The following is a 10,292-nucleotide window of genomic DNA, read 5'->3' as shown; positions in this document are numbered from 1 at the left end:
CCCTGGAGGGAAGGAATGCCATCCAGAGGGACCTTGACACGCTTGTGAGGTGGGCTGATGCCAACCTCATGAAGTTTAACCATGACAAGTGCAAGGTCCTACAGCTGGGTCAGAGCAATCCCAGGCACAGCTACAGGTTGGGCAGAGAAGAGATTCAGAGCAGCCCTGCGGAGAAGGACTTGGGGGTGTTGGTGGATGAGAAAATGAACATGAGCTGGCTCCAGTGTGCGCTTGCAGCCCAGAAAGCCCTTTCCCACCCTAGCTATTCTATGATTCTATCTAATTAGGTAAATACAGCAAATGCATTGAGGCCTCCAGCTTTCTGTTGGTCAGCCCCCACAGTCCCACCTGAGCTGGAAGGGTAAGAGGCTGATAAATTCTCCATGGAGATACTTCCTTATCCCTTCCCTCAGCTTTAGACCAGACTAGAAAACCCAATATGCCCTCCAGGCTCATCTGCAAGACCCCACCACCAAAAATGCAAGATGAACCTTTATATTTTGACCAGTGTCTCACTGGGGTTTTGATCTGCAAAATGAATGATTGGACTCAGGACATTTCTGAAGCATTGACCCCAATTCACCACACTCTGCCATGCACTGTGCCACTGAATGGAGTGACATTCCTGGTGGATATTCACTGTCCATTTATACGTAAGCAACTCTTCTTCCCTCTCCCCCCAAAGACAGATTCATATGAGTTTCTGTCTCAACAGGAAGACATCAAGCCTCTATTCTGGAACACCTCTATTGAAAAAGTAATTTCATATTTGTTCAGTTCAAGATTAATGTTCTATCAGCAAAAGTGCTGTTCAGTGTTACTGCTACTACTCATACATACTTGTTTTTGTAAGACCCACCTCCTGAATTCTTAGGGGTTTGCAAGCTGCTATAAAATGATGTTCAAAACACTTAAAGGAAACAACATGAGGCTTATCTCAATTTTTCCAACTACTTTGCTAATCTTAGTGGAGACCTATCTAGTCAGGAATGTATTTCCTTATAAATCCATATGCAATTTTTTCCTGATTCCTTCCCATTATAACTTTGAAAAAGAGGTTTAGAACTCTATTCCTGTTGGGCAATTTTGTGCTCCAGATCCAAATGGCTGTGGCTGGGCCTCAGCGTGTGGAAGCCAAAGAGACACAAGGACTTCTCAACATATTGGGAAGAAAGAGGTTAACATTAGCATTAGCACCACTAATCTTTTCTTGCATAAAGATGGTCAGGACCAAGTGCCAGAGGCATTGTCTCCCAGTATCTTAGCAGACTGATGGGACCCAAGGCCTGTGGGCAGCCATTTTCAGGTAGAACAAAAGAGAAGCCTTCTGGAAGACCGGAGGTCAGTTTTTACTCTGAAAAGCGCAAATCAAAAGAGTGGGAGGAAAAGTCTCATCAGTTTTGAAGCCTCTGGATCTGGGTTGACCAGAGCCGCAGATGTCAGAGCAGTCAGAAAGCACCTCCTACAGCTGACTGAATCTGGGTAGAAAATGCTGGTTGCAGTTCTCACCTCCAGAAACTGCTGTCACTTTACACAAGTAATTCTTACATGTACCGATTTATAAAGAAACAGGTTGGCAAAATCTGAATTATGACAAGTCACACACCAGTTACTTTCTGGTATTTTTTGTGGTGGTCTAACTACTTAGGATATTATTTCCATGACCACCGTTGGTAGATCACAGGACAGATTTTTAAAGTACTATTTTAAGATGTAGTGCATCTGTAGGCAATTACATAAAAACACAAATGTTAAGCCACAGTAATGTCCTTGAACACAATACAAGGAACTCTGATACTCTAAAATAAACCATACTAAGAAAGTGATGTGTTCTGGTTTATTTTTATCCTGTCACTCAGCAATTATGTAAATCATTCTTACCACTCAGTAGTCTGGGATAATATATTTATAACTCCCAATGAGACTATAACACATTTTCTTCACTGAAGAAAAAAACACAAGCCAAAAGAAAATTCAAAATATAAAAGACAGTAATTAAGAGTAATTTAGAATATTACTATGTATCCTCATCAGTCCTGTAGTTCAAAGATTTGTGATTGTTTTTCAAATGTAAAATTTATTGCAACAAATGGATGATCTGCACAGAAGACAATAAAAGTGAACTACTGACACTGTGTACTCTCAAACTATACTCTTGCTGACATAAGCAAGAGACAAAAAATGGTCAACAAAAGCATCTGAAGTAAACCCAAAGAACTCGGATTCTATTGGACTGTGGAGCAATCAGCCTGGTAACGTATGAACATACTGTTTTCACATGTGCAAAGTAAGACCTCATCTTCTGACAAAACCAAAACTTGACTACAGTCTACAGCTGTAGAAACGACCCACAGATCACAGAGCTCTTGGATGCCATCACGTGGCAGCAAGACAGGAGGACTTCAGTCTCCTGCAGTGTGATCTGCAGTCTCTGCACGTGGTTTGACACCCACCTAGCTCAGCAGACCTCCTGCTTTGAGAAGGTTGTTTGCAACAACAACATGAACGTGAGCTGGCTTCAGTGTGCACTCGCAGCCCAGAAAGCCAACCGTATCCTGGGCTGCATCAAAAGGAGCGTGACCAGCAGGTCGAAGGAGGTGATCCTGCCCCTCCACTCTGCTCCTGTGAGACCTCACTTGGAGTATTGTGTGCAGTTCTGGTGTCCTCAACATAAAAAGGACACAGAACTGTTGGAACAAGTCCAGAGGAGGCCAAGAGGATGATCAGGGGACTGGAGCACCTCCCGTATGAAGACAGGCTGAGGAAGTTGGGGCTGTTCAGCCTGGAGAAGAGAAGGCTGCGTGGAGACCTCATAGCAGCATTTCAGTATCTGAAGGGGACCTATAGGGATGCTGGGGAGGGACTGTTTGTTAGGGACTGTAGTGACAGGACAAGGGGTAATGGGTTCAAACTTAAACAGGGGAAGTTTAGACTGGATATAAGGAAGAAATTCTTTCCTGTTACGGTGGGTTGCCCAGGGAGGTTGTGAATGCTCCATCCCTGGCGGTGTTCAAGGCCAGGTTGGACGAAGCCTTGGGTGCATGGTTTAGTGTGAGGTGTCCCTGCCCATGGCAGGGGGGTTGGAACTAAATGATCTTAAGGTCCTTTCCAACCCTAACTATTCTATGATTCTGTGATTCTAACAGAGAGGTGTGAAAGGAGAAGCACAACTTTTGACCCACTACAGCCTACCTCACCACTTTGCAAAGCTGGCCACTGCAGAAAACTCTCCAGAATCTGTATTCCCTTTTCAGTGAGTATGAGAATGGGTCCATTTTTAGCAGCGATACAAATCCACCACTCCATAGGACACAGGCAGACATTCCTTTACTGCAGTTTAGGAGTCCCTCCTTGTTGCTGAAAGTCTACTGAGAAGGTAAACTAATTTCACAAATAATTTCAAATATGAAACTTTTCTCTCTCCTTATGATTCTTAACAGCGTTACTAGAGAGTAACAGTGCAGGAACTGGGACATGTACATACAGAAACATTTCAGCAGCAGCATTCTTGTGGATGTGTAATGAATTACTAGATACAAAACAATAGTACTGCCAGAACAGTTACAAGTAAATCCTGGCTTCTAACTTAGTTTGCAAGTTCAACATCAGTACTGCATGCAAAAGGGTAAATTGGTATCAGATGAAATTACACAGAATTGAGTTATATTAAGAATTAATTAAGATGAGGAGTCTAGTGTCTTTACCAGCAAAACATGACAGCATTTGCCAGAAAGAAACCACTTGCTGCTGTTAAGAAATCAGTCTGAAAACATCATCCTCTTTCAGGATGGATTTGGTTTTATTTTTAGGTCACTGAAAGTTAACTGGCTAAAATACAGAAAGTATTCAGATTTTCCCCTGTGAAATTACTTAGAACAAGCCAAAGACAAGAAAGAAAAAACAAAACACAATAAAAATTCTTGCAGAACACTGTAAAAAGCAGCAATGTATTATATAAACACCACTTCAACATCTGTGCTGGAATCAGTGGCTAGAGACAACCAGCTCTCTTATTTGCTTTTTCAAACTCAGTTTTTTGAGTCAAGGCTAAGAAATGTTTGTGAGGTAATAAAAAAGAACAGCTAAAAACCTTACAATATCAAGTCTATTAATCTTTACAGCTTTCACTCAGGTTTATAGAAAAATATACTATTTTATATATCCATAAATATAATACAGACACCAAAACCATACACCTACATCTCTTCAGTAATATTCTCATCAGGGCAACAATAGTATTCTACAAAACAGATCTGTCTATCTTCATTCCTAATCATATACTGCAGTGAAAGAAATCCTTGAGCATCTGTTCTAATGGACACCTTACAAGACAAAGCCAGTGCCTTCGTAGATGGTTTAAGCAAAGAAATCTTGTACCTGCAGAGAAAAAAAAGAAGTCATATGAAGAAAATAAGCTATTCAGGAAGGACCTGAAACATTACTCCAAGTTAAAGCCATAGAAAAAACTAAAATAACAGAAATTAACCAGAATCATAAAAAAAAAAACAACAATTAGCAACATGCTAATTTGATCTTTTTTCTGGTAATGACATCGGACAGACACTGATATTCCTTAGCTTTTGATCACAAGCACAGGCTTTTATCAGATGGGAAGTATTTCCCTCCTTGCCTGTACTAGTGAATTAAATACAGTAACATAAAAAAAAAGTGTTTGCAAATTTTCCGGCAAGAAAAGTTTAAAACTGGGACACGTGCATTTAGAAAAGTACAAGAAACAAGAAAAGTTTAGAACACATGATATTCCACAGAGGGCACTGATCACAGACTTCCTGACCTGTTTGTCTGAGTCTGGTTACACTGGAATGCTTCTATCAAATCAGAGTCCTTAGAGTAGTCCAGATGTGCACTGCCAGCATTTCCAAAAGTGGATAACCTGGAAGACAAAAGGCACCATCTCAAAATACCTGACCTCAGTTCTCTAAAAGCTCATCAGAATCAGTCCTCTTGAATATCTCTGTTTCACAGAACACTATTGGTTGTTTCGGTTTATTTAATTAAAAATACTAAACTGTCTGCAACAGTGTCACATTTACCAGGTTGTCAATGTGTTCATTACTACGTTAGTTTGATTACATATTACTCATCACAATTCTTCTTAAAGCAGTATTCTAAAACAGCTCCTTCCCTCTCCACCCTGAAAACTTCCAGTCTTTACCAACAGAGGCCAAGTATGAATATTTGAGTTGAAAGCACAGTTTCCAGTACCTGAAGTAAGGTTTATCTGGAGACATGGTAATCTGCATAACTTCACTGGTCATATCCAGTTCAGCAAATGCTTTTCGTAACCCTTCTGACTGCAGGATAATTTTATTAACAACTTTTGTACTGCAGAAATCGAAGTCTAACAAGTCCTCGGGTTCTTGAGTGTTTATCTTGCACACTGTCACTACACCTCCTTCTTCCAAGAACAGCATCAAGGGATAACCATAACCACGATAACACATCTTAAGGGCTGTTGATGTTCCTGAAAAAGAGAATGAAATTTACATTCTTCAGAGAGCTAGCTAGCACATCTGATCACTTTAGAAAGTTCACATTTTACTGCTATACAGGGCACAGATCAATTTGATTTAGCATGTTTGGTCCAGCTTCCAATAGACCAATGTAGCATGCTTAATGCAGCCTCCTAAGGACCACATGAAGTGCAAAACGAATTTATCTGTCTGTAGATGCCAGTTTGAATCCTACTTGTGTCATGTGCCAAACAGGTCACACTAGCTGTGACAATGAAGCTGGATATGCTACAGATACATAAGTGGCACTGGAAAATCCTCCATGGTCCTGAGGCTTTCCCTGGCTCACATCATCTTTCTTTACTGCTCTTACTTGCACAACCCAAATTGAAGTTAACACAATTTACCCTGCATTACATTTTGCTGGGTAATCACAATCTGAACATTTGCTTTCCTAAAATCAGGATGCTGTTTAGTACAGTTGACTTAGGTCTTTAGGTCAGAGTCACAACAGAAACAGCAGAGGAATGCAGAGTTCAACACACAGCTGCAATGTTAGAACTACTCAAAAAACCTGTCATGGTATCACTCTACTGCACACGAGTACACAGCGCTTATTTACAGTCATGCTAATATGTAGTTACTTTGTTTGTGAAAATAATTTTTTAAAACCACCAAGAAGAAAAAAAAGTAATTTATAGGAAATAAAATTCACCAAGACCTGGATTTGGGTTTTTTTGCTCTCTTTAAACAGATCAGTTCACGTAATTCAACATTTGTACACATGGGAAGGCAGCTTCCCATGCACCTCTGTCACTGAAAAGACTACAAACAAGATCAATAGTGGAGTCTTCCTGATTTTTGTGATTCACACGCTTGATAAAGAAAATCTGAAGTGTGTGTACAGCACCTGAAACACTACCCAATCCAGCTGCAGATTTGTGAGACTGTAGGTGAGTACAATTCCTCAGTACCTTATCTGCAAGCTGGAGATAACATTCACAAAATAGATGCAGCTGCAGCCTGAAGAAGGGAAGGAACGGAAGGTGCAATGTAACAGCTATTCACTGGGAGCAATAGCACCGATAGTGCTGCCTGGAATCCATGCAGACTTCAAGCCCAGAACATGTACTAATTCCTTGTTAATATGCTTGTTAGTATTTCTGAGGTAGCTGGATGTTCCAGGGCTGCATAAACCACAGAAATACTGGAGAAGAGATCACATTTATTATCAAGCTGATACAATTTTTTTTGTTACCAAGACAAACTCCAAGCTATGCGTATACTGTCTTCCAGTGTGCTGATTTCTACTGCAGCTCACAGTATTTAGTCAGCCTGAGTCCCCTGTGAGGCTAATGTGGATCCCCTGTGGCCTTAAGATGTACTGACAGTTTTCCTGCTTTTTCATCTGACAGTGACAGCTCTGGTAAGAGGCTGAACCCTTGCCCAAGCAGTAGTTTTACCCTGAGGCTGAGGGTATGTGTAGCCTGCCCTGCTGACCACTTAAAAGCATGTGAAAGTGTGAAGCATGCTCCTTTACTAAAGGAAAACTGGTGCTCTCTACATCCATACTAACTACCCTGGATGGGCTGCAGAGGAATTATTCTGCCAGCTGTGCCCACATTTTTCCCTTAAGTGAAGGGCACATGGACATGTTTGCATTTATGTTATGCGGATGATCTGCCCCAGACTTAAAACAGATCAACACGAAAGGCAGTTGCAGCATGGGTGAGTCCTAGGGCACAGTATTGGCCTCAGAGTAACAACTCCAGCCTAAACATCACCCAACTTGCCAGAGATGCCTGAACAAATTACTTGACATGTTTCCTTATCGAGAGAAACTATTTGGACCTTCAGTCCCAAACAGAGCTAGGATACAAACTGCGGCTGTGCACTGGACGTCATGCCACAAAAGGGTTCTCTCCCAAAACAAGCAGTTCTTTTGTGCCTTACACAGATCCAGAAAACATTATCTTCACAGGAAGAATACCCTATTTCTCAGCTACCCCAACAGCATCACAGAGACACATTACAGTGCACGCTTGTTTTAGCTTAAAGATCCTGCTTAACAGCAATAGCTGCCACACTCAGAAGGACTGAAGCTGAGGTCAGACTTTTTGTCAAGGCTCGAAGTCTCTCTATGCCTACGTACAGGTTTCGCTGCATGATTACATGTGATGCACACACACTGTCAAGGTAAATATGAGCCATACCTGGCAAAGAACTGGTATCAAAAATAGTCAGGCAGTCAAGAAGAACAGACAAATTGATCCGGAATGTCACTGTTTGCTCCTGGACAGCAAATTTCTGAAAAATTTCTGCCTGTAAGAGATGAAAAGAGGGAATTTTCTGTAATTATTTTACCATTTACGCATATTTCCTTCAATTCAGTGCTTTCACACTTTCAGAAATCAATGCAATACAAAGTATTTCCTACAAAGTAACACAACCATCAATTAAAGAAAAATAGGTCTTCAACCTCAAAACTAGTAAAATCAGGACACAGCTGAAACAAAGTAGCTTGGCATAAGCATGAAAACCTAAACACTTCCCTTTCAAAGTTCACAAACAACCTACAAATGTTAAAGCCCAAAGCTGCCTCGTTCTGGAGCTGAAACATTCAGGCAAATATATCATATGTAACACTTGTGTGACTTTTCTTCACTCCGAGCATGAACAAATATTCAAATAATAAAAATAAGGAAGAAAGGAACATAATAGCAAGTTCACAACACTGAAACATGTGCTGGAACGTGCCTTGGACTAGCCTGATAGGGGTAAACTACTCTAGGCTACCCCATTTGCTACTGGGCACTAGCTGCTTTGTGGTAAGTGAAAGAACACAGTATCTCGGAAGCAAAGCAGGGTGACGTGAGCTACTTTTGAACAAGCTGTTACATGATTTTACTGGCAGCCAAGAGAGCAAACCCCATCCTGGGGTGCATCTGGCACAGCATCACCAGCCGGTCAGCAGGGGTGATTCTCTCACTGTGTTCAGAGTTGGTGCAGCCTCACCTGGAGCACTGTGGGCAGTGCTGGGACCCACCATTAAAAAGGATGTGAAGGTCTTGAATGTGTCCAGAGGAGGCAACAGAGCTGGTGACAGAACTGGAAGGAAATGTCCTGTGAGGAGTGGCTGAGGGCTCTGGGCTTGCCTAGTTTGGAGAGGAGGAGGCTGAGGGGTGACCTCCTTGATCTCCTACAGCTTCCTGAGGAGGGGAAGAGGCAGGTGCTGAGCTGTGCTCCCTGGTACCCAGTGACAGGGCACATGGGTATGGTTCAAAGCTGCACCAGGAGAGGTTCAGACTGGACATCAGGAAGCATTTTCTTTACCAAGAGGAAGGTCAAACACTGGAACAGGTTTCCTGGAGAGGTGGTCGATGCCCCAAGCCTCTCAGCATTTAAGAGACATTTGGACAATGCCCTTAACAACAGGCTTTAATGTTTGGTCAGTCCAGAAGTGATCAGTGCTAGTGACCAAACCACTGTTTGGTCAGGCCAGAAGAGATCAGCAGTCAGATAATTGTTGTAGGTCCCTTCCAACAGAAACTATTCTATTCTATACTTAACACCTCAACACTCCCAAAGGAACCTCCAGTCACTGTTCCTCTGCTCCTCCCCACATGCGCCCATTACTTAGCTTCCAGTAGCACATGCTGGCCAGTTCATGAACCAGCTTCAGCCACCCAAACAGCAGAAAGCTAACCAAACAAATACAGCACTAGCGTAAAGAAGGACTGCATAGCAAAGAGCAGGAGAAAGCAAGGAGAGATGCAGGAACAGGGAGACTCAGGCTTCTCCCTTTCCACACACACCTCAGACTGCAGTTTCAGAGACAGCAAAGACACTGATGCTGAAGGACAGAAGAATGGTAAAGTTAGGTTTGAGTTACTACAACAAAATATTCTTCATCCTTTCCACTTACATTCCCAGTATCACACATACTTTCAAAAACAGGACCCAGTGCCAACGCCTGTTCTTGAAGCATTTACAAGTCAGATATGCCTTAAATAATAACAAATACAATCACCTGAAAGTAAACCATTGTTAGAAGAATTACAAATAAAAGTGCACCTTAAAAAAAGAAAATTACAAGTAAAGCCAGCAGTCATAGCTACAGAAGAGGTAGCAGAGGAGCAAGCAAAGCTGCTTCTGATCTTATATTAGATGCCTTATTAAATACAAGTCACTTAGGTTGCTATTTAGTTGCCTGCATGGACACGGGTAGGTGAGATCCTCCATCTATGGTAACTTCCCGAGCGCCTTTCCTGGACTAAGCACAGGCAGAACCAGAGAGTAGAAGGAACAGATTCTGTGATGGAGCCCTGCGGCTGGAAGCTCTCAGCTCAGCCCAGCCAAAGTGCTGTAGATGGGTGTCTGAATTTGTGCCCTCTTTCAAAGCGGACAGAACTCACTTCGCCTCCACGGCCCGGACACCTCAGGAATGACCACAGCTCTTCCCTCACGGCTCCCGCTGTCGTGCCCCCCGTCAGCGGAGCTCCCCCGCTCCTCCTCTACCCTGAAACAGGGATGGGGGTTCCCTGCGGCTTCCGCAGCCGCTCCGCAACGTCCGCAGCGTCCCACCTGGATGAAGGCGTTGGCCTGGATGCACTTGGCGTCCTCCACCGTCACCCTCAGCCCATTGCTCGTGGCGAAGCAGGTGGCGTGGTCCTGGAAGTGGACGGCCCTGAGGAGGCTGGAGAGGTGCCGGGCGTTGTCCAGGCTGGCGGACAACACGTACGGCTCCGCGCCGCCGGCCGCCTGCGTCGTCACCGGCATGCCGCCCCGCCACCGCCACCGGAACCGGAAAGCCTGCTG

General features: G+C 43.1%; 1 protein-coding gene across 1 annotated transcript; it reads right to left on the bottom strand.

The window, feature by feature from the left end:
- Positions 1-3,777: 3,777 nt before the first annotated feature.
- On the bottom strand, positions 3,778-10,253 carry RAD1 (RAD1 checkpoint DNA exonuclease). The gene is made up of 5 exons (XM_057431141.1): positions 10,059-10,253; positions 7,688-7,796; positions 5,227-5,485; positions 4,796-4,894; positions 3,778-4,377 (listed from the first exon to the last, which is right to left on the bottom strand). Exons 1-5 carry the CDS (start codon positions 10,251-10,253, stop codon positions 4,197-4,199), a joined length of 843 nt encoding a protein of 280 aa, XP_057287124.1. The 3' UTR covers positions 3,778-4,196.
- Positions 10,254-10,292: the final 39 nt, after the last annotated feature.

The sequence above is a fragment of the Pezoporus wallicus genome, unplaced genomic scaffold (assembly GCF_028554395.1).
Source record: "Pezoporus wallicus isolate ANWC-B61680 ecotype Strahan unplaced genomic scaffold, APGP_CSIRO_Pwel_v1 contig_8692, whole genome shotgun sequence".
NCBI classification, from domain to species: domain Eukaryota; kingdom Metazoa; phylum Chordata; class Aves; order Psittaciformes; family Psittacidae; genus Pezoporus; species Pezoporus wallicus.
Note: the sequence above shows the minus strand (reverse complement) of the source record. Positions and strands in the feature narration are given on the sequence as shown.

Coding starts and splice junctions, on each gene's coding strand:
- RAD1 (XM_057431141.1), bottom strand. CDS start 10,253: ATGCCGGTGACGACGCAGGCGGCCGGCGGCGCGGAGCCGTACGTGTTG. Junction 7,797..10,058: donor AGGCCAACGCCTTCATCCAG/GTGGGACGCTGC, acceptor CATCTCTTACAG/GCAGAAATTTTTCAGAAATT. Junction 5,486..7,687: donor TGATACCAGTTCTTTGCCAG/GTATGGCTCATA, acceptor TCTCTTTTTCAG/GAACATCAACAGCCCTTAAG.